The sequence below is a fragment of the Pipistrellus hanaki genome (genome assembly GCF_964339955.1).
Source record: "Pipistrellus hanaki genome assembly, chromosome: 11".
Classification (NCBI taxonomy): Eukaryota; Metazoa; Chordata; class Mammalia; order Chiroptera; family Vespertilionidae; genus Pipistrellus; species Pipistrellus hanaki.
The window spans coordinates 20,218,973-20,243,686 of record NC_140513.1 but is presented as its reverse complement, the minus strand read 5'-3'; the positions used below and the strand labels follow the sequence as shown (position 1 = coordinate 20,243,686).

At 36.0% G+C, this 24,714-nt stretch overlaps 2 protein-coding genes across 2 annotated transcripts; one reads left to right on the top strand and one right to left on the bottom strand.

The window, feature by feature from the left end:
- Positions 1 to 5,336: 5,336 nt before the first annotated feature.
- Positions 5,337 to 6,287, bottom strand: LOC311629983 (olfactory receptor 13C3; the record flags this gene model as incomplete). Its single annotated transcript, XM_084898619.1, has 1 exon — positions 5,337 to 6,287. One exon carries the CDS (start codon positions 6,285 to 6,287, stop codon positions 5,337 to 5,339), a length of 951 nt encoding a protein of 316 aa, XP_084754745.1.
- A 10,276-nt stretch (positions 6,288 to 16,563) lies between these two features.
- LOC311629895 (olfactory receptor 13C8-like) lies at positions 16,564 to 17,526 on the top strand (the record flags this gene model as incomplete). The annotated part of the gene is made up of 1 exon (XM_084898435.1): positions 16,564 to 17,526. The coding sequence occupies one exon, from the start codon at positions 16,564 to 16,566 to the stop codon at positions 17,524 to 17,526; it is 963 nt and encodes a 320-aa protein (XP_084754561.1).
- Positions 17,527 to 24,714: the final 7,188 nt, after the last annotated feature.

The window sequence follows — 24,714 nt, the reverse complement described above, 5'->3', positions numbered from 1 at the left end:
CTGGGATACTGAAAATCCTCTCCCTGTGTCTAATGTGTTCATATCTACTAGGATCAGAAGCAAATTCAGAAGCAACCTTTCTATTGATGACACCACACCCTAAGTTGAGTTTTCGAAGAAGCCTTAGAATATTTCAGACAACAAACCTGATTTCTTCCTTTAGTTAGGTTCAGTGAGGGAATGGTTGGGGAGGCAAAATACTGGAATTTTGAGTCTGTGTTTAATACAAATTTTCAAAAATGTAAAGCAAGTTTGGGTTTTATGAGTATTTATCTACCTGACATTCTGTATCTTCTTTGAGTCAGTTAAAATTGTATTTTTTATAGGGCAAACATTTGATTATAGTAAATATAAACCTTGTGCTCTGTAATTTAACATCGCTGAAAGGTAAAGTTAGTTGTTGATCTCATAGTTATAGCCCGTTCTTATTATTTTGTTAGTTCCTATTGCAAGACCAAAGTGAAGGCCAACTATGCATGGATATGATGGAGAACCTTGGAAGAACAATAATAGTCATTCTTCATTTGTTTTATTCTGTGACTTCCAAGTTATTTGTAATTTATGTATCTGAGAAAACTATAATAATGTTTAAATATATTTGTGTGTATAATACATTTGATTTTATAAAACCCAAATTATTATTCTCATTATCCCTATTTTTTCCCCCAAATGTTAAAGACAGAATGTGGCAAAAGTGACCCAGTTTGTGAGTACTTCTTACCATGATGGAAGATTCAGGGCTGTGGGACTAAATGATATGTCCCTGAACACTCCATTACCTATGAAATGATTCTACACTCACTCTACACGGCTTCCTAGGGTAAAGCAATGTTCCCTCAAGTGGGGTCAGAAATTGGCCAAGGAATGCCTTAGATAGGAACAAGAGTACTCCAAATGGCCCCAGCATGAACACGAAAGAAGATACCAAATATGGCTTACCAAGAAACATGGTGGTGATCCAGATCCAGTCCCTTTGGGGTTCAGGCCTGGAGAGCCTGTTGGCTTCAATTTCCAGAAAAATTTACTGACAACATATCTTTGTCCACTTAAACCACTTTTCTTGCCACCAGCTCCAAGCCTTGCCCTCCTAGGCAGAAATCCCTTCACCAGTTCAAACCCACTTTGAGCCAGTTCTGTCTTGTTGCTTTTGTTCTTCTCCCAGAAATTTAAGTTGGTTACTCTGTGTATTATATGAGAAAGAGAGGCAGGAGGAAAGGAATGTGTCTTGCTCATCTCTCTGCACCTAGAGCCTAACAAAGTGGCTGCACATATTGGGTTTGGGCTAAATTGGTGAAGGTGTACATAGAAAATTTTAATATACCCAAGTTATTCGTTTGCCGCAAGATCTGATGTTTTAAAAACTCTACTTTTAGTCAGCACTAAAATAATGCTGTTGTAAATAGACAATGCCAAAACAGAAGGTCACTCATTTGTACTCACATGAATAGATGTAGCATGAGGTGAGCTTAATAAAAAAGTACTTGGGGCCTAGAAAAGAAAGGTCTAGGTTTAAGGTTCTTTTCTTCTAATACATAGTCTCAGTGTTCTCATTTGTGAAGTAGTGATAAAAATACCCAACTTACTTTTCTCCCAGGTTCGTTTTGAGAAAAATTCAGTAGCCTATGAAACCTGCTTTATGAATTAATGGGCATTATATAGAAATAACAGTGATAATAAATCATAGCTCTTTGGTAACAATATAAATTAGTAGCCATATTTCCTCACATTATTTACATTATAAATCCATATTTACTAATAGCTTAAATTATGGAATGAAGATTGCAGTTGCATGGTATTGAAAACTTACTTTTCTACTGATAATTATTCCCACCTCCTAAAAAAACCAGTTACTTTCTTCTTAGTATTAATGTCAGCATTCTGAATTAAGGTCAGGTTCAACAAACAATGCCAGATTCCACAGATGTGGAAGAATAAATATTTGTAATGCAACAGTTGTAATTGCTCCCCAATTCCCAAAGCAATTTAAAGTTGGAAGGATAGCTCTGTGGAATGAAGAAACTTCAGGTATGTCAGGGACAGTGTCCCACAGACGCAATTAAGATGGCTGTTAGGAATACACTGTGACCGAACTAAAGCACAAAAATAAAATGACATTCTCCGACCCATGCACCTTGTGGAAACAAGAACAAATGTTCACCAAATCAACTTTGTAAAATGTCAAAGCTTTTTAATCCAAACTATGCCTACCAAAGCAAAGTTCATTCAAAGTAAGATCTTAATTCAAATGATAAGTTCCAAGGTGAAATGCCGTAACTGGAAAATGGTCTGGATATCATAAATTAAACATATTTGTTGTGAATTAAATACATTGCCATTTAACTTTTTTTGCTTAGTTTATCGTCATTCTTTTAGAAAGGTTAATGTCATGCAGAATGCTATCATCAACCTTTTTTGGAATGAGATAAAATACAGATAATCAATAATATTAATAAATTTATAGGGCAAAAGTGAATTCAAATGTTTAAGGCCAACAAGTAAACTAAAAATAATCCAGAATGGTTAGTGTGGGGCATGAATTCAGATAGATAGATGGTATATTATCAAATTAAAGTGTTTTAAACAACTATTAAGCTATATTATAGATATTAACACAGATTCTGGCTGAAATTTTCCAAAATATGCTATATTTCACTGTAAAATAGATGAAACCTGGAAGGCCATTTTCAGAAGGTAGGCCCATGCCCAAGCAAGAGACTCTCCAACTATGGACTATGGTTCCACATACTAACCCAGAACCAGCCCTGTTCCTCTGTGGACTTGGCTACAACACTGTTTGACCTTGATCCTGCCACCAGTACCATCTGCCAAAGGACCCATCAGGAGTCATGCCTCCCCATGCCACAGGTAACAGGCTCACCAATTTCACTCCTGACTGTGGCCCTGAAGTAGCCATGATCTGGCACCAGCTGCTTTTAGCCAACAGGAGCATTTGCCCAGGGACCAGGCAGGAGACACACCCTTCTGTGCCCCATGGCAAGCCCTCCAACCTCTGTCTGGCTGCAGATCCTGAAATGGCCTATAAATCTGTACCAGCCCCTTGCAGCTTCTGGCTGGAATCCTCCCTGCCCACCAGGGGCCCGCCTAGAGACATGCTTGAGACATGCTAACTCCCTGGAAGTAGACCTGCTGACCTCAGTTCCTCTAGAAGAGCTAGAATCTGGCTCCTTCACCTTTGCAACCAGAAAGAAGTACTCTTTGCACGCACTTTTTAGTCTGTGTCTCTGGAGGTAAGCCCCTAACCTCAGTTCCACTGCAGATCTTGAAAGGGTACCTTAAACTGGCTCCAACTCCTCACAGCCACAGTCTAAAAGTGGACCAGCCCAGGGCCCTGTTGGGAACCTACCAGCGACCTGAGAGCTACATGCATCAGTGCACTTGACAAAAAAAAAACACAAAACAAAACAAAACAAAACAAAAAAAAAAAAAAAAAAAAAAAAAACCTGCTGTCTGTGGATCCTAAAGCAAACCCTTATCCCAAAACTAGCAATATTGATCAAGGTCCTGGAGGCAACCTCATCCACTTGGGGAATTAAAAGTATATAAAATATGCATTTTACTGCTGATAAATATAAACATATACTGCAATGGTGGCATGTAAATCACTTTTATTACTAGTAAATAAAGGTAAAAGTCGTATGAATTAACTGAGGCATAATAATTTCTATTTTGTAAAATTACCATTTGAAATTCTCTATTTTTAGCTGAAACTGGTTTGGCTCAGTGGATAGAGCTTTGGCCTGCGGACTGAAGGGTCCCAGGTTCGATTCCGGTCAGGGGCATGTACCTTGGTTGCGGGCACATCCTCAGTGGTGGGTGTGCAGGAGGCAGCTGATCGATGGTTCTCTCTCATCAATGTTTCTAACTGTCTATCCCTCTCTCTCTCTGTAAAAAATCAATAAAATATATATTTTTTAAAAATAAAAATAAAATTCTCTATTTTTAAATGATCCCTTGTTCTATGTAGTTAACTGTTATTTTTTAGACAGTCCCTTACTCTGTAAATTAATGTTACTTTTAGCTTGAGTGAATAATAGGGAAGATAAACTTAGCTGTCTGACAAAAGGGCTGGAAAGATATAAAAAGGGAAAACTTCCTCCATATTTTGCTCAGAATTTGAAATATTTCTCTGAGCCTGCATGCGTAATAAACAGTGTTAACTCCATTTCTCTTGGTGTTGCTTGCTTTTTCTCTGGTCTTCTATAACATAACTAATACCATGGAAATTTGTTAATAGAAAAGCAATACAGAAACCTGATATCAATTACATGAAAGAAGGGAATAAAATGTAAAACTGCTCATCTGAAGAGAGTAGTAATGAGTAAAGAAAGTAAATCAATAATAAAAACAAAAAATAAAACCTTCCAACAAAGAAGAGTCCAGGACCAGATGGCTTCAATGATTAATTCTGCCAAATATCTAAAAGAAATTAATTACAGTCCCTCTCAAAATCTTCCAAAGAACTGAAGAAGATGGAATGCTTCCAAATGTATTTTAAGAGGACAGCATTGCCCTCATACCAATACCAGGTAAGGACATTACAAGAAAAGAATAATATAGACCAATATTCCTGATGAGCATAGACAAAATAATTCTCAACAAAATATAAGAAAAACAAGTTCAACGACACATTAAAAGGATCACGCAGGATTTATCCCTGAGTTGCAAGGAAGATTCAACATTTGAAAATCAATAAATATGAAACTCCATATAAACAGGATGAAGATTTAAAACTATATTATTTATTCAATAGATGCAGAAAAAGCACTTGATAAAATTCAATACACTTTCATGATAAAAATATTCAATCAGGTATAGAAAGAAGGTACTTCAACATAACAAAGACCACATATGACAAGTTCACAACTAACATTATACTCAAAAGTGAAAAGCTATGGGGGAGGGGGTGGTAAAACTAAGGTGCTAAAGAGTTGGTTAAAACTATTTAAATAATATTTTATATGCTTAAAGCCTTGTTGTCATAAATCAAAGTTATAGAGAATTAAACAAGGATCAGATACAAATGCAGGGCCCCCAGGGAGGAGGGAGGAGGAGAAGCAATATTTCCACACAGTATAACAGAAACACTCATTTTAGATATCACCAGGAGTCACAAATAGAACTCATTGTTCTTGTGTGATCTGGATCAGAGCATATTGGAAGCTGAGTTTATAGAAAACTCTATTTCTCAGTAATTATTGCTGTACAGGGTTAGGGAAGGCAAAGAATAAAAACACCATGCTTTCCGCAAAGGAGGTTCTTGCTGGTTTACCTATGAACTATTACACACAGACTTATATTTTCTGAATAGAAAATATTTATTGAATAGTTTTTTTGTTCAGCAGATATTTCACAGCAGCTTTTACATCCTTATTTCTCAAGCTATAGATTATAGGATTTAGCATGGGGGTCACTACCCCATAAAAAATGGAAATAAGCTTGTCTGAAATTTGCAACTTGTCTTCCCTAGGCTGTTTTTGAGACTTGGGTTTGGCATACACAAAGAAGACGGTTCCATAAAATATGATCACCACAGTCAGATGTGCTGAGCAGGTGGAAAAGGCTTTGTGCCTCCCTGTGGCTGAGTTCATTCTCAAGATGGTGTAGAGGATGAATGTGTAGGAGAAAAAAATGACCAGCAGTGGAAGAACCAGGAACACCATATTGGATATCATCATGGTGATGACGTTGAGGGATATATCAGCACAAGCTAGCTTAAGGACAGCTAATATTTCACATGTGAAGTTATTGATAATATTCCTACAGAAAGGCAATTGCATGGCAAGAGATGTTTGCACCATTGAGTTGATTCCGCCGGAGAGCCATGACACAGAAGCCATCAGAACATACACCGACTTGCTCATGATGATGGGGTATCTCAGAGGGTTACAGATGGCCACATAGCGGTCAAAGGCCATCATGCCAAGGAGAAAACATTCTGTTGACCCCATTGCAAACCCAAAGAACATCTGCACTGTGCATCCAGAGAAGGAAATGTTCCTTTTCTTTGAGATTAAACTCACCAATGTTGAGGGAACAGAGGAGGATGTGTAGCAGATATCCAGGAAAGAGAGGTTGCCCAGAAAGAAGTACATGGGGGTGTGAAGACGGGAATCAAAGATGCTCGCTATGATCAGAACACCATTGCCAATCAGAATCACTAGATACATAACCAGAATTAGAGCAAAGTAAATGATCTCAGTCTTTGGGTATCCAGAAAGACCAAGAAGTAGAAATTCTGACACAAAGGTCTGGTTAATTTCATCCATGCCATCTGCTTTCAGAAGGAAGATGCAATTTAAAATTCATTCACTGCCAAGAAACACTTGTAAAAATTACCTGAACAATTCATTTTTTTAGAATGGATTAAAAGGGTGTTTGCTTGAAGCTCTAACATCTGGTTATCTTCAACAATGTATGTAACTAAAATGCAATGAAATTGGGAAAGATGGAAGTTTCAGCACCCAATGCCAATATGTGAAGATCTACCTCTGATCAGACACAGAAGTAATATTTCCTGTTGTTGAGGACATGACCCTCAGTTGAGATTTCTAAACTCTTGACTAATTACTAATTATTAAAAACCTGACTTCTTCATCTGCCCCAGAAAGCAAGCAGTGGAAATGGCGAAACACTGAAATTAGATTTGGAATTAAGAATGAAGTTCAAAATTTCACAGCAACTTTGATTTTTTTGGTGCAAATTTCTTTCTTGGCCTGCATACCTTAGATTAGTAAATGTAATGATATATTTTATAGACAATTAATAATAACTTGAATGGCATTAACTGAAATTTAACATGTTTAAACATAGTTGATCTCATATTCCAGCCTCTCTGGGTATCTTCTATGAAACATTGCATATATCAGCTCCACATGAATGTTATAGATAATCTTCGGAGAACATTACACAGTCTCTTCATTTATTTTATTCTGTAAAATAATAGGTAAATCAGAATATATCTTGATAATTTACCCATTTAGTTAAAACTAAGAAAATTAGGTTTAAATATTTTATATAAATATATGTACCACTTTATGATTTATAAAATATAATCTGTTCTATTATTTCCGTTTTTTCAAACATAAAAGATGGAACTTCTCCGAAGTTAACAAGGTAGCAAATAAGTGGAGCTTGAAGCTCCTATTAAGGCTAGTTCACATCTTCACTAACTTCCATTATATATGAAGCAACTGGTTATCTTGAAAACTTTAGACTCTGCTTTAGTGTTCAGGGCAGCTCCTGAGATTCTGCATTTATTCTGAATGCCCAGGTGTTACTTTTGCAAAAGGTCTGAACACACAGGTAGCAGGACTTTAGCTACACCAAATAGATAGATTATGTACATTTTTCTGATCCAAATGGATTTTCATTCACTTTATGATGGATGGGAATGCCATCCTGAAAAATGACAAGAACCTACTTTTTTGTTTTACCGAAAGCTCCATATTGACATCATGTTTGCAAACATTCTAAATAGAAAATATTACTGAAAGACAAATTTTTTTAAAATAGGCAAAACTTTGCCAGATCTTTAACCCAGTCATATTGTAAGCACGAAAGAATAAATAAAAGAATAAAGTAAAGTGCCTGCCATTACAAAGCTGACAATTCAGTTGGGTACAGGAAAAGTACATATGAAAATATATTATAAGTATAATTACATTATGTAATTGAAACAGTGAAAAGTGAGACCCTGGATAAGAAGGAATTACTGTCCTTATTAATATATATAAATGACATGACTGGAATAGTGTCTCAGGCTAACATGAAATTCTGGTTTGAAGTTTTGAGCTCCTAATTAGAGCTGCAGTCTTTTCATTTTAAAAATGGTGATAAAAATACCTGCTTTACTTTTCTTGTTCGGATAGAATACAGAAATAATGAGATAGCACAGGAAAATTGCTTTGAGAATTATATTAACAGACATTTTATAAATAACAATGAAATAATAAAGTGATTCAGATCTGTATATTGTTGACAATGAAATGAATATTAAATAACAGCCTTACTGTAGATTGAAATACATTTTCATGGTATTGAAGACTTACCTTTCTACGGATAAGTTATTCCTACCTCCTAAAAGAACCAGGTATTTTCTTCTTAGTATTAATGTCAGCATTCTGAATTAAGGTCAGGTTCAACAAATAATGCCAGATTCCACAGATGTGAAAGAATAAGTATTTGTAATATAACAGTTGTAATTGGTCCCCAATTCCCAAAGCAATTTAAAGTTGGAAGGATAGCTCTGTGGAATGAGAAAACTTTTGGGTGTGTTAGGGACAGTGTCCCATAGACACAAATAAGATTGTTGTTGGGAATAAACTGTAGCTAGACTAAAGCACAAAAATGAAATGACATTCTCCTACCCAACATAACTTTGGAAAAAGGGGCAAATGTTCACCAAATTAACTTTATAAAATGTGAGAGTGTTTTAACTCAAAATATGTCTACCAAGGTAAGGTGGTTTCAAAGTAAGAAATTACATATTCAAATCATAATTACTACCCTGGCCGGTTTGGCTCAGTGGATAGAGCATCGGACTGCACACTCAAGGGTCCCCGGGTCTATTCCAGTTAAGGGCATGTACAAGGGGATGTGCAGGACGCAGCTGACTGATGTTTCTCTCTCATCAATGTTTCTGGCTATCTCTGTCCCTTCCTCTCTGAAAAAAAAAAATCAATAAAATAGCCCAAGCTGGATTGGCTCAGTGAATAGAGTGTACGCCTGTGGACTGAAGGGTCCCGGGTTTGATTCTAGGCAAGGGCACATGCTGGGGTTGCAGGCTCGATCCCCAGTAGGGGGTGTGCAGGAGGCAGCCGATGAATGATTCTCATCATTGATGTTTCTCTCTCTCTCTCTCCCTCTCCATTCCTCTCTGAAATCAATAAAAAAAATATTTTTAAAAAATCAATAAAACATCTTTTACAAAAGAAATATTTCAAATGATAATTACCAAAACAAAACGCTAGAATTTAAAATGATCTAGCTTGGCTGGTGTGTCTCATCAACCCAGGAACCAAGAGGTCATGATTCCCAGTCAGGGCACATGCCAGGATTTTGGGCTTGATCCCCAGTGAGGGGGTGTTGGAGGCAGCTGATCTATGATGTTTCTCTCTCTTTGATGTTTCTATCTCTCTATCCCCCCTCCACTTCCTCACTCTCTAAAAATCAATAAAAACATATTTAAAATTATCTAGATATTATAAAGAGATATTTGATGTGAGTTAAAGGCATTGTCATTTAACAATTGTCTATGAGTTATTATTCTTTGCTTAATCCCTTCACTTTTTCATCCAGCCCACAAACCCCCCTCCTCTCTGACAGCTGTCAGTCAGTTCTCTATGAGTCTGTTTCTATTTGCTTGTTAATTTATTTTGTTCATTAGAGTCCACATGTAAATAAATGCATGTGGTACTTATTTTTCTCTGACTGGTTTATTTCACTTAGCCTAATACTCTACAGGTCCATCCATGCTGTCACAAAAGGTAAGACTTCCTTCTCTGTTACAGCTGAGTAGTATTCCATTGTGTAAATGTATAACAGGTTTGGTTTTTTTTTATCCATTTATGTACTGCTGGACACTTGGGCTGCTTCCAAATCTTGGATATTGCAAATAACGCTGCAATGAACACGGGGGTGGCATGTATTCTTTCTAATTAGTGTATTGGGTTTCTTGGTACATATTCCAAGAGGTGTGGAATTGCTGAGTCTTAAGGCAGTTCATTTTTAATATTTTGAGGTAACTCCATACAGTTTTCATAGTGGCTATACCAATCTTCATCCCACCAACAATAATTATGTAATGGTATTCATTTTGTAATATATATTTATATCATATCAACACAATGTAATATGTCAATAAAAATTCAGAATAATGCCCTCACCAGTTTGGCTCAGTGGATAGAGCATTGGGCTGCAGATGGAAAGGTCCCAGGTTCGATTCCATTCAAGGGCACATGCCTGGGTTGCGGGTTCGGTCCAATGTGTAGAAGGCAGCCAATCAATGATTCCCTCTCATCACTGATGTTTCTACCTCTCTCTTCAACTCCCTTCCTCTCTAAAAATTTCAGAATAACACAAAAAACATAGATTCCAAGTTTTTCTTGTTTGAAGAACAGAGAATTTAGAGAAAGAGGAATTGAGCTCTAACTCCTTTCAGAATCCTTTTTTTGCAATGGTCCTTCAGTGAAAAGTACCACTGTTGGCCAAAACTATAGACATTAAAGCAACATATAATTTCATAGTAGACAAAATATAGAGCACATTTGAGAAACCAATAGATATGGTAAAATTGTCCATCCACCTACAAGTATGTATTCTGTGTGTCCACCATGCTCAACACACATCGTTTTAAAAAAATATATTTTAAAAATTGAATTTATATAGAGAGAGGAATGGAGAGGAATAAAGAAACACTGATGAAAAACTATTAATTGGCTGCCTCCTGCACACACCCCCACAGGGGATCGAGCCCACAACCCAGGCATGTGCCCTGATGACGAATCAACCCGGTGATCTCTTGGTGCGTGGGTCAATGCTCAGTCATAAGCTACACTGGCCAGGGTTCAAGGCACATGTTGATCTGTTGCTGGGATAAAGTAAAAAATGAAAGTTGTCTGCCTTTAAGTAGTTTTCAGCCCCTGCAGGAAAACTTGTTGCATACACATATTATAGGCAATGAATAATATCTTTTTGTTACTCAGTTACTCATTCTTTAAAATAAAGATAATAATAGTATCTATCTCATGAACTATAATAAGAATTATATAAATCAATAGTATATATCTCATGTAAAGTGCATAAAATGGCCCCTTCTCCCACTCAGTTGGTATTGTCTATTATTAATTAGAATTAGATTACAGATACCTGAACAGAATAACTTGTAGCATTTAGAGTGAACTAAAGAAGAAATATGTAGGAGATTAGAGAGAAATTACTAATTTGAAAAAAGTAGGCTTATATGAAAAAGTTTTAACAAAAAAAAAATAATGAGAAAGGATTCATTTCTGGGACAAAAGTTGAGTTTGAATGCAGACCCTTGTTATTAAAGATAAATTGTTTTTTATACAAATTTACATTCTGTTCCACATGCTTTAACTCTTAACTTGGGTCTAAAGGGAAAATACAGCTTAGTTTTAACTTTTTATTGAAATTTCATTGTTAGTCTAATAAAATCTTCTAACCTAACTTTCCCTGAACTCATTGCAAAGTGGGGGATACAATACTGGAAAAGCTCATTTCAAATTCTCATTGTGAGCAAGGAAGCAGATGAGGTCATAAAAGCTGGATTTGAGACATTTTTTTACCCCTTCTTATACTGGCTGGACAACATTCAGCAAAATACTTCAACTTTCGGAGTCTGGGGCTCTACAACTGTATAATAGTAACATTATACTAACTGATGGTTATATTCTGAGAAAAATTGCAAATATTTGAAAATTCTATGCCAACAAGGGCAATATATATGACTAATCATAGGACATTTTCAGAGTTTTTCTGTTTGAGTTTTTAAATCTTCAAATACTATGGTGATACAGACAGTGATGTAAATGTCTTATTTAGGTTGCATTGCCACAAGGATATACCAATTAGATATAATTGGATCTAACTGCATTCTCCCTAGAGTTTTGGAAAGTTTTTAATTTTCCATGTTTACAGTCCTAACTTTAGTTTGCTGCAAATCCTGGACCACTCCTTGGCTCACCCAAAAAAGGATATAAAATGTCCTGCTGTAAGAATGGTTGATCTTTTGGAGGATGTTTCTGGGGCTCAAAACCTAGAGAAACACTTAAACAACCACAAAGTCCTCAAGAGTCTACTGGTTATCAGTGTTCTCCCGCCTCCATCCCACCCCCTGAAACTGAACTAGAAACTCTGGGCTTGAGAGTCAGAACATTTTAAATAAACTCATCTATCCATTTACCTGAGGAATAAACTGGTAAGTACAAACTGAAAGAAAATAATGACAGCACCTGGCTTACTGTATAAATTTCACTAATATCTCCTCTGTTTGTCCTGCAGATTATTGCAAAAAATAGAATTTCTTAAAGTTGTAAAGAGAAACAGCAATTAAGAAAGAAAACTGGTCTCAAATCAAGGAAAGGAAACCATTCTTCAGAGGTATATAAATGACATAATATTCCATCTTCTTTTCTTATAAATATTGGTGTGTTTTTAAATTATGGGTAAGATATCAATCTATAATTATGTATTTGATTTGTTCCTAAAAAAAAATGTGTGTTCCCCTATAAAATATTCATTTTAAATTTACATATAAATGTTATTGTGCTATAAATCACAATATTGATTCCTTTTTTAAATGCTTTTCCAGGGATATATTTATGTTGCTACATAACGTCTGGTTCATTTGCTTCTCACTCTGTAAACTGTTGCATACTGCATGCTTACACGAAGTAGAAGCATTCCTCTGATGATGGACATTCAGCTCACCTCCAACCACTTTTCTGCCAAAAATAATGCAATGATGAGTATCCTTATGCTATTCTCCTTATAGTCCTGGGAAAAACTTATTTAGGACATATTCTCATGACTGGAATCACTGGGACCTACTGAACTTTGATACAGCCAGAGAGTTTTCCAGCATACCAGTGTACACTCCCACCAGATTCTACCTCCCCACATGCTTGACAACATTTGGTATCATCTACTACTTTTTCTAGTAAAAATGAGTATCTCATGAACACTTAATGAGCATTTTTTCAGATTTTCTAAGTGTGAGAATTTCTCCATATACTTGTCAGCCACCTAGAAAAACTTTTTTGTGAATAGCTGATTTCTATCTTTTGACTAACTTTCTACTGGCTTAAAGCTTTATATTTTATAACTTTTTCTTCTCCACTATAAGTTCATATGAGATTTTATAGTCTTTTATTAATTTTATACTTATTTTTCTCTACATGTAAATTGTTAATCCATCTGGTTTCCACCTTTATGTATGGTGATCTAAAAATCTAATTTTATATTTTTTCATATAAGAGCATTTTCCTAACATGTTCTACTAAGCTGTTATTTCCCCATTGTTTTGGGGTAAGTTTTGTGACATGTTATTCCCATACAAGCATGTGTCTGTATCCTAGATCTCTTTTCTTTTCCACCAGACTATTTAAATGTCCCTTTATCATTATCATAATATTTTTATTTCTGTGGCTCACAGTGTGTTTCAAATATGGATGGTGCCCTTATTTTTCTTTCATGAATTTAATTAAGTTGTGTACTTTTATTCTTCCATATAAATTTTAGAATGAGTATTCATATTACTCAAAACAAAAGTAAAAGTTTGAATGTTTTTAATTGAATATATAAATTAATTTGAGGGGAAATAGCAGCCTTATATTTTTATAACATTTATTAATATGCTTTACCCTTTCAATTACTCAGTCTATTAGGCTATCTATTATAATTTTAAATGATTTCTGTAAATATTTTGTGCCTGCTTTAAGATAAAACACAGGTGTTTCATATTTTTATTATGTTAATTTCCATTATGTTTGTTAATAATTTACTAATATAAAGAGAACTATTGATTTTTCCATTGATCTTACATTCAGACTCTTACTAATTTTTTCTCATTAGGTTTTATAAATTTTTCAGTTTTCTTTTATTGCTACTTCTGCCATTTTTTATCTTGTAATTTTAAAAAGGATTACCAACTATGTTAAATAGTAGCTGTAAGAATGGGCATCCTTATTACAGATCTTAATTAAAATATATAAACTGTCTTATTACTAAACTGGAGAACCAGTGCACAAAATTAGTGCATGGCAGGAGTGGGGTAGGGTCCCTCAGCCAGCCTGCACCCTCTCCAATCCAGGACCCTTGTTGGCCTGATCACCCTAACTGCTCTCCCCTGCTGGTCTGATCTCTCCTAACCACCTCTACCTCAGCCCCCACCACCGTGGCTTTGTCTGGAAGGATGTCCAGCCTAATTAGCATATTACCCTTTTATTAGTATAGATAGTAATTTGCTACTGGTTTTTGGTTTCCTTTTAAGATTAGGAAGTTAACTTTTGTTTCTGAACTTCAAATAGTTTATATGAAAATTAAGAATTAATCTTCATCAAATTTATTTCTTACATCTCATAAAATAATTGCTTTTTATTTTTTTCAGTCTACTTATGATATGATTTACTGGTGATGTTTAGCAAATATTTAAGAAAGGCTAATAAGAAAAATCCATATGCATACAATAATAGTTCATACTTCTGTGGATTGTTGTGCATAAAATCACTTAGAAATATAAATGGTGTGGACTAATCAATACATTACTATTTGATTTTATAATAAAATTATTAAAATGTAGATTATCAATATTACTCCATACTTGCTGCATTGGTGTTCAAACTATGCCCCTTGGGAACCAAATTAAGGGAGAAAGAGTGAATAAAGTACTAAAAGATCGTGCTTTTAGTGTAAAAGATCATGCTTTTAGTGTAATTTTTTAGTGCAAAGCAGTGTAATTTGATCAGAAAAATTCTCCTCTTAGTTTGTTTCCTATATGCATTGGAAATGCATTTCACTCAATTAAATGTATACATTTTTAATATAAGTACTGTTATTACAGTTGATCCCTAAGTTATAGGGACCGTGGTGTTCTGCACTTCCCAACCAGAAATGTTTTAATAATCTCCAAAAACTTGAACTGGAAAACCTGAAAGTTAGAGTGCTCAGATTTCAGGCATCAGGTGCTATTAGCAGGATTTCTATCCCAAGTAAACTCCAATTCTGAGCTCTCAACAGTCTGGACAAACTGCCCTTCACTATCTCCAAAGTTTCTTATTCGTCACTATCCCATTTTCCTCTGCTTTAAACCAAGGTAACAAATGAAACCTTTAATTCTGATCTTCCTTGCTACAAGGGAACAGCAAATCTCAATAGAAATAATTTCCTGCCAGAAGTCACATCTAAATACTGCAAGACTGAGGACTATAGGGCTGACCATGTACATGTGCAATAACAGGCTCATGTTCTAGGTAGGTGCCCAGGCATCCTCCACAATCCCACAATCCTCTGGTTGCATACTTCAGGTTTTTCTAGCTCCTCCATAAGTAATGTTTCCTTCAGTAGTGTTGCAACTTCCAGGGCCTCTAGTTGGAGAGGATATTTCTGTTCTTTGACTTTGATAGCTGTTTTCTATCTGGAATCAGTGAAGTTTCAGGAGTACTGTCACTGTCATGAATATGTCAGACCCAGGTGCACTCATGGAACAACTGCCCATTCAGTCCATGGCTGGCACCAGCCCAATTCACAATGAGAAAAGTACTGTGCTGAGCTATTTTCTAATTGGATCTTCCTCTTCCTTCCCCAGCACACACCCCAACCCTTCATACCCTTAAGACCTTCCCCCCTATTTCTTTGACTTTCCCCAATCAAATTCATACTCTATCAGTTGCCTAGGCGTCCCCCTAACTGCTTCCTGGGTTGCAGGGCCAGCCTAAGAGAGGGGCCATGGTGTTCTGGTCTCTGGTCATTCCACTGTTTCGGTTGCTGGTCTTTTATTCTATAGGATGTCCTTTCAACAAGGCAACTGTCCTCAATGAAACTGTATGCATATTTGTAATCACTCCTTATACCACCAGAACAAACATACTGATCTCTAGAAAGACTTAACCACACAGCACTGCATTATGATTTTGATGGTCCCATGACATGTTGCCTTTAAGGGCCCTTTTTTCCATGCAATAATTGTACATTTTATATTTGCATTGGCATGAAGACAAATATACCAATTCTATGTATTAAAACTTAAATATTCATTGCTTTATTCAGATTTTAAAAGAAATAAAAACATTGTCATAGTCTCCTAACAGTATGGTAGGCCTACCATGCCTGGCAGATAAATCAGCCTTATAGCCTTGGATCAAGCATTCAAATACATATAGGATTCTGTCAGATAATATCAATTACTGAAATCAACTGAGAATAATATGTTAATTGGCAACTAATATTCATCTCCAGTGACAAACATAAGAGAGAAGGGAGAGTGTTCTTGTAGAATGGGAAACATGCTTCAAATCTAATGCATCAGCTATAACTGAGCATGATGATGAAAATGAGTTCAATGATCTCGTTATTATAATTTATTTTATGATGAGCTAAAAAACAGATTTTTACACCATATCCCCTGCTTTTACAATGGTAACTTCTAATTTAAATTTAAAGCATAGCATGGGAATCCCGGTCAAACAGGGCACATCTGTCTGCTGAAAACTATGGGCTACTGATTTGCAGTCAATGAATTAAGAGGCAGAGCCAGTGGAAATGACAAGAAACTGGTTTGGGACCCAAATTTCCCATAATCAAACGTGTTCTCTCTTAACCCTGAGAAAATCAGATTAGGATTTCTACCCTAGTGGTGTGGGTCTGCAGTAAGAAATTTGTCCCCAGGTTATACTGTTGCATCCAAATATAGAACTACACACAGTTACAGAATATATTTTTTAAAGGAGAACTCTTACCTACACTGTTGTAACCAATTTCTGTTCTATCATCCAGAGAGTCTGTTGGAGAAATGTTATATGTAATATGGAAAGGACCAATGACTCCATATTGACAGAGTTTGTCCTGGTTGGACTTTCTGCCCACCCAAAGCTCCAGACAGTTTTCTTTGTGCTAGTTTTATGGATGTACCTGATGACCCTGCTGGGAAATGGAGTTCTCATCTCAGTAATCATCTATGATTCTCACTTGCATATCCCCATGTATTTCTTCATCTGTAATCTTTCCTTTCTGGACATTTGCTACACAAGCTCATCTATCCCACTAAGTCTTGACAGCTTTCTGACAGGAAGGAAACGTGTCTCCTTCTCTGGGTGCATGGTGCAAATGTTTCTCTCCTTTGCCATGGGGGTCACGGAGTGTGTGCTTCTTGGCATGATGGCACTTGACCGCTACGTGGCCATCTGCTACCCACTGAGATACCCTGTCATCATGAGCAAAGGTGCCTACATACTCATGGCAGCTGGGTCCTGGATCTCTGGGCTCGTGGATTCAATGGTGCAGACATCTCTCGCAATGCAATTACCATTCTGTGCTAACAATGTCATTAACCATCTTGTCTGTGAAATTCTGGCTATCCTGAAACTGGCCTGTGGTGATATTTCAATCAATGTGATCAGCATGGCAGGATCAAATGTGATTGCTCTGGTTATTCCATTGCTAGTAATTTCCCTTTCTTACATGTTTATTGCTGCTGCTATTCTGAGGATCCCTTCGACTGAAGGAAAACGTAAGGCCTTCTCCACCTGTTCAGCCCACCTGACAGTGGTGATTATATTCTATGGAACCATTTTCTTCATGTATTCAAAGCCCAAGTCTAAAACGTCTGTTGGTACAGACAATCAAGACATCATTGAGGTCTTCTTCACCCTCTTCTATGGAGCGATGATTCCCATGCTCAATCCACTCATCTACAGTCTTCGGAACAAAGATGTAAAGGCTGCTGTGAAGAACATGCTGGGAAGGAAAAACGTCTCTGATGGACTATAATTGAATACTGATTTACACTATGTGACTCGCCATTCAAAGCTGTGGCAGACACAAAATGCAAAGGGAGAAAATTACCATGTGAAAACAAATTTACTGTCTCATTCAAAACCATACTATAAAAATATGTGGGGCCCTAACTGAGTAGCTTAGTTGGTTAGAACATTGTCCAAATATACCAAGATTGTGGGTTTGATCTCCAGTCCAGAAACATACAAGAATCAATGAATGCACAAATAAGTAAAACAACGAAGTTCTCTCTCTCTCTCTCTCTCTCTCTCTCTCTCTCTCTCTCTCTCTCTCTCTCTCTTATCTCTCTCTCTCTCTCTCATAAAACTTTTTAAAAGCAGATCATTAAAAAATAATAAAATATTTTGATTTGGTTGCTGTGCTTACTATCAGTTTTTGTTCTAACTGCAGAAATAAAACATAATTGTGGTTATAAAAATATTATGGACCGACTGTAAACTGCTTGTCATTATGGATGCCTTTGTTCTTTGCTTGTGTTTTTCAGTTTCTTATATATGCACATGCTAACTTTAAAAAACGTTACTTAAAAAAACTATTATGGGAATGCAAAATGTTGAAAATCTCTTAGAAAGCCCCAGCAAAACATAATTATTCTTAAGCCTTCAGAAAACAATATAAGCAAAAAGTGTTCTAAAAAGGAGTTTATAACCTAAAGTAAGTACATTAATTATTCAAGTGATTATTAATCAGCACATGATATATATTCATTTTTAATTTGTTCATTTACTATTTTTGTCTACCACATGTAAGATTTTTGAGAGTAGAAACTTGTCTATTAACCTATAACATTGCAAAGGCCTAGAATAGAACATGACATATAATAGCTCAATAAATGTTTTTCAATAACTAAATGAATCACATCATCTATAAAACTAGAAATGTATTTATGTCATATCTGAGGTAACAATAGTTATTCAGGAAGAAATATGATCAACTAGGCTGTAATGAAGACTTCTTTCCCACTCTGCATTGAATCAAACAGCTCCTACAAAGAAGGAGAACTAGAACTAGACAGAACTGATAACTGACAGAAGCTGCAATAAGAGGATTAGAAGTGGCTATAGAGAGTGAAGTCCTTCAGTGAACTGAGCAGCTACAGGGTTTGGGGAGCATAAGACAAAGATAACTTAAAATTGAGATGGTCATTATTGCTGAGGTGTAGTCCTGGGGGGGGGGGGGGGGGAGGGGAGCAATGCTATTGGAGGAACTGAGTCAAAATTCATTCTTTGAGGAATCTATGGGAGTTTACATTTAAAACACAAATCTGAAGCAAAAGTCTTTAATTCTAAATTGTAAAAGTAAGTCCATAATATCTTCCTTTCTTGTTAGAAGGTAATTATTGTTTCTTTATAAGATTAAATAAGTTCATTCATGCAGAGCACTAAAAAGTGCCTGAAACATACTAAATTCCAATAAACATTGACTGTTTTATTATTATTAGTGGTGGATGTATTTTAATGGGTCATAAAGCTTTGAGTATGCAACAAGATTTTCATCCTTACTTCCTCATGGAGTAATTTCGATGCTATTAAACTGTTGTCTCTGAGCTTCAAATCCCGCTTTGAGTTGGGATTGGCACAGTGAAAACCACATTTCTCCCTCATTAGCTAGCTTCTGTTAAATTCTTCCAAAAGAGTTGGTAGAGAGAGAATGGAAGGTAAGTTGGATGAAGATAAGGGACCTCCCTATGCGCTTCTTGTTCCTATAGCATCTGGCCAGCTGTGGTTCTTCACCATGGCAATGTCAACTCCTGAGCTGCTTCCACCATTGCTTTCAGTTTTCATTTCTTCTTTTCTATAAACCCAGAAGTTACCAGTGCCACCTCCTCAGAGGTTTGATTATGTTTCTCAGCTTTTACTTCTGATTAATGAATAGCCTGTCAAGTCTGTAGCCTTGAAGATCTAAAGAGAAATAAAACACACAATTCTCTGCTTGAAAAATTTAATGAATAAGAGTGTAAGTAATTGATACGGTTGGGCTATCATTTTTAGGCACAACTAAATACGTAACAGAAGTTAGTGTGCAAGATATTTGTATTTCTTTTGCAGTTTCTTTCTTGTGTCTAAAATGTAGATTATGAAAGCCTCACTAGTATACTTTAAAATAACACAATAATTATCATCATATGAAAAAAACACTGAATAGTTATAGGAGACTCTGAAATACGTGTGAGAAGAAACAAACTTGAGGAAAATATGTCTTTTCTTTCCTAATGCATACCTAGCACCTACCTAAGTTCCATTCCTAGCATGTAGTATGTTATTTCTATAAATATGTTAAATTGATGCCTAAGGCCCTAACCAGTTTGGCTCAGTGGATAGAGCGTCGGCCTACAGACTGAAAGGTCCCTGGCTTGATTCCTGTCAAGGGCGTGTACCTTGGTTGCAGGCACATCCCCAGTGAAGGATGTTCGGGGGGCAGCTGATCGATGTTTCTCTCTCATTGATGTTTCTAACTCTCTATCCCTCTCTCTTCCTCTCTGTAAAAAAACAATAAAATATATTTTTAAAAATATTTAAAAATTGATGCCTAAGTAAATAAGTGGATTAAAATAGTTTATCAAGATCACATTATTAGATACTCGTGATAAACTGTTTAAGTAGCTAATATTTACCCAACATTAGATAAAAGAAAACCTAATTCCAAAAATATAGAAATATCTGAAGTCACAAACAGGATTTAAAAAGTCTTTGATTTGAACAAAACAACTGACAACTTTAACAATCCAACTAGTATGAAATACAAATTCTTCTCAAGCACATATAAAATATGCACAAAAACTGGTTAGGCAGAAAGTAAGAATAACAAATTTGAGATGAGAGAGAGAGAGAGAGAGAGAGAGAGAGAGAGAGAGAGAGAGAGAGAGAGAGAGAGAAACATCTACCAGTTGCCTCCCACACACTCCCCAACCGGGGTATCAAATCTACCACTTTTGGTATACTGGACAATGCTCCAACCAACTGATCCACACAGATCAGGGCAATAATATAGAAATCATATTAAATATTAAATATTATTCCAATTAAATTGAAAGTTATTAATTAAAAAACTCCATAACCTGAGATAACACTTATAAATGACTGAGTAGTCATTATATTAAAAAATATTTAACAACTTCTATGATGAGTACTCCAATAAATCAGAATGAATGCCTGTCATAGTAATGTACGCCAGCTCAATTTCAGCTTTGCTTTATAGATCAGAGAAAAAAGTTACAAAGAAAAATATTAAAATTTCATGCAACCAGACCTGAGCTTGTACCCACTAGTACCACAATACTGGTTGTTTACAGATAGTAGTAATATGATTAATAGATAGCTGTGACACAGTCTTTGTAAAAGGTATTTCCAAATATCAACCCTGCTAGGACATGAAAGATAATTGTATATAATATATTAAAATTTAATAGATATTAAAAATAAGTTTTTTAGGGAATTTTTCATTTTTGGTTTTTTATAGGAAAGAGCTTCTTAATGAAGAGAGAATGAGTGAAACAAAAGGAAAAGGAAGAGAAAGGTAAGAAACGATAAAATTGGAAGGCAAAGCCAATACACAAAGCATTGTTGCTATATATTTATATCTTATTTTTATTAAATCATCACAAAAATGTTGAAAAGTAGATCTCCTTGCTCTTAATTTATAGGTGAAGAGACAAAGACTCATAGAAGTTAAGATTATGCAGGTTCTAAGTGGTAAAGCTAGTTTTCAAAGCATAGTCTTGACTATGGAGACACTATTTCCTCTACTGCCTCCTAGTAAGAAGGAAAATACCTGAAGTCCAGCTACACCTGAATCAGGAAAATCTAAGATATGAAAAGGCAAGAAAGTTAGTATAGTCTAACTGAATTTAACCTCAGAATTTCTCCAAAGCTGTTAACTGATATATAGGTGAATTCAGGAGACTATGACTAAAATCTCACCACCACATCTATCTTACTAATCTATAGTCTCTGCAAGTAATTTAACTTCTCTGAGCCTCAGATTTCCTATTTACAGTGAGGATTAAATACCCTGTTTCCCCGAAAATAAGACAGTGTCTTATATAATTTTTTCTCCCAAAGTTGCGCTAGGTCTTATTTTCAGGGGATGTCTTATTTTCGGGGAAACACGGTATGCCAGCTCACTCATCTAGTTGTGACAGCACTTCTCTCACTCTAAAGAAAAGGTCTTAATTTGAAGAACCAAAGAGCCAGGGAAAGAGGGAGAGTTCAACTACACCATGGTTGCTCTCCTGATAGTGCAACTACATCCACCAGGAAGATGTAGTCTAGCCATCATATGAAATGAAAATTTAAACACTAATGATGGAAATTTAATTTGATGCTGTAGATGGTGTGGTTTTTATGCAAATGTTATAGGTAATACCTTTTCAAGATATGAGAAAAGTAGAGCAAGTTTTACTAACTATACTCTCTCTATATATATAATTTTTTTACAGAGAGGAAGGGAGAGAAATAGTTAGAAACATTGATGAGAGAGAAACATTGATCAGCTGCCATAACCAAGGTACATGCCCTTGACTGGAATCAAATCTGGGACCCCTCAGTCTGCAGGCTGATGCTCTATCCACTGAGCCAAACCTGTTAGGGCTGTATTCTATGTTTTAAGGAAGAAAGGAGGACCATTAAAAGGAGAAGCAAGTTGCAAGAGATAGAAAAAGAAGTATGGAATGTAGAATCACCAAGATCACAAAAGGGAGAGCCTCAAGAAGCCTAAAAGGGAATATCCTAACTCTAAGAAAGAAAATTGGAGATATGACCACTGGCAATACCAAAGATGTTCAAGTAGAGAAGAGGGACCATGACCCAGTTGGCTCAAGAATGGCTCCTGGAGGATAGACTGGAGAGTCATCAGTGGTAAGGCCAAAGCTGTCAGAAGATCAGTAGGACCATAAACAAAAGTAAAAGAACAGTAAGTTCACTGATCCCATATAGAAAATTCTCATGACTCATTTTCTACAGTAAGGAATGTGGAGTCCAAAAAAAGTTACACAAATTGCCCTGGGTCACACAGCAAGAAGTGGCACAATTTAGTCTCCAAAATTCATATATATATATATATATATATATATATATATATATATATATATATGCTAAAAGATCTTCCTATCCATCTCTTTAGCAAATAGAGAATGATTTTCAGTTCTATATGACTTCTGATGCTGTAAAACACAATGGTTCCAAGGAGGCCAGTCAGCCTAGGAAGACATTATTTCTTTTCTACTTGTTAACTCATAACCTAGTAATCTCCTCCCTCAAGAATATAAAACACAGTCAGATATTTATATCTAAGCAGAGAACTATATCTCAGAGGGCTTCATTAAAAGTTGACTGACCTACTTCTCTCTGATACCAAGATACAAATAGGTTACATAGGGATGAGATCTCATGTGCTTGCAACTAAAGTCAAGCTTGTTAAAGTAAACTTGTAACTTTTTAACAACAATCCCCTCAACAGTTTTCTGGAGGGAATCTGTGGATGTTCCTAAGAGAGTCAATTCTCCTCCTTAGTCACAACTTCTTTGAAAGTAAAGAATGTATGAGATCATCACAAGGAAATTCTAAAAGTGGAATCATTTTATTCTGTGGAGAGAAAGCAGTCCTCTATGCACTTGCCATCACCATGTCATTCATAAAATGTAATTAGAGTAAAGAAGACATATCCTAATGAAAACATTGCATAGAGGGGGTGATAAGCTGGTATGAAAAGGAATAACATATAGCATATACATTTTATTTAGTCAAATAGAATTTTTAAAAGTAGCCACAGTCCTCACCCCTCCATAGTACTTCAGATTCAAACTTGTTTTACTCTAGCTTGTTTTGCTCAAGTGCATAGCAGTGAAGATACTTGAGTTTGTGACTTCTAGAAGACATAAAGTCATGCAGATGGTTCATTTTTGTTCTGGGAAATGAATTGAGGGCCCATATAATTAATGTTGTAATTTTAAAAAAATCATTACAGTTGTTTGAAAATAGAATGATCTAATTTTTAAAGTACAAGTTATTTTTTCTCCAATATTCATGTAAATCCAAAACAACATGGGTAAGGACACCATAAAGGAGAATCCTGAGTAGGATTCCTCCTATCTAGTGTGAAGTTCAATCAGTATTAACATGTTTTTCTAACGATGGATTTAAATAATCTATAATCACATTTAAATATGGTACACAAGTCAAGTACTTAGGCCAGGGCCATTAAGATGATAAGTGGCAACTAAACAAAAATGGTAACCATCATATTAATCAGCACACATTTGAAATGCACCATTCATCATATCCATTCAGAATCACTGTGAGATAATTAAGACCCTCAAAGAGCAACCTGCTTTATCAGGGTTCTTTTGGAGGACAAGAAATAAACTATTTGCTCATCTGCATATAGATATATGTGAACATTTATTACAGAAATTTTAATATACGGATGCCCAAGGTTTCTAACAGTAGCTATATGATCAGATATCTATGAGACAGTTTAGTGAGAATGTACTGATTATAACACAAATGTGAGTAAGGGCACTAGGGCTGATCAAACCCCCTTATCTTCAGCTAGAGATTTTTTATGATTGCTCAAATTTGCAATGCAATTTACGAGGACTCAAGTTTGAAATACGTCTCAAATAAATATGTCATTTTTAACATTGCCTAGCACTCATCAGAACTACAAATGTATCTATCTGCCTCTTTGGCATCTGGTAGCATTGGACACAGACATGTGTGGTGAGAAGGGAATCAGCCCATACTTAACTGCTAGGGTCTGTGTTCCTGCGGTACCTTGTTCTTCACCCACCCCCTACCCACACAGAGTTCCAGGAATGTAGGAAGAGCTACCTTAGTCTTGGCTGTGATCCAACACCCAAAGATGAGCATGGGAATGACAGCCCAATACTTAAAGTATGAGCTCTGCTTTTTCCAAATATTTTCTACTTTGTTTTAGAATGCAGTGTTTCCCAAACTTTTGACATATGTGTATCCCTTCTATAATTTTCATAACGCTGAGTACCCCTCGTACACATGAGAATGTAGAATTAGGTGCAGCTAAGCACGGTGCAGTGCATATCCCCACCAAACTCCGGTGCAACGCGTACCCCCACCAAACTCTTCCCGTACCCCTGGGGGTACGCGTACCACACTTTGGGAAACACTGAGGAACCTGTGAAAC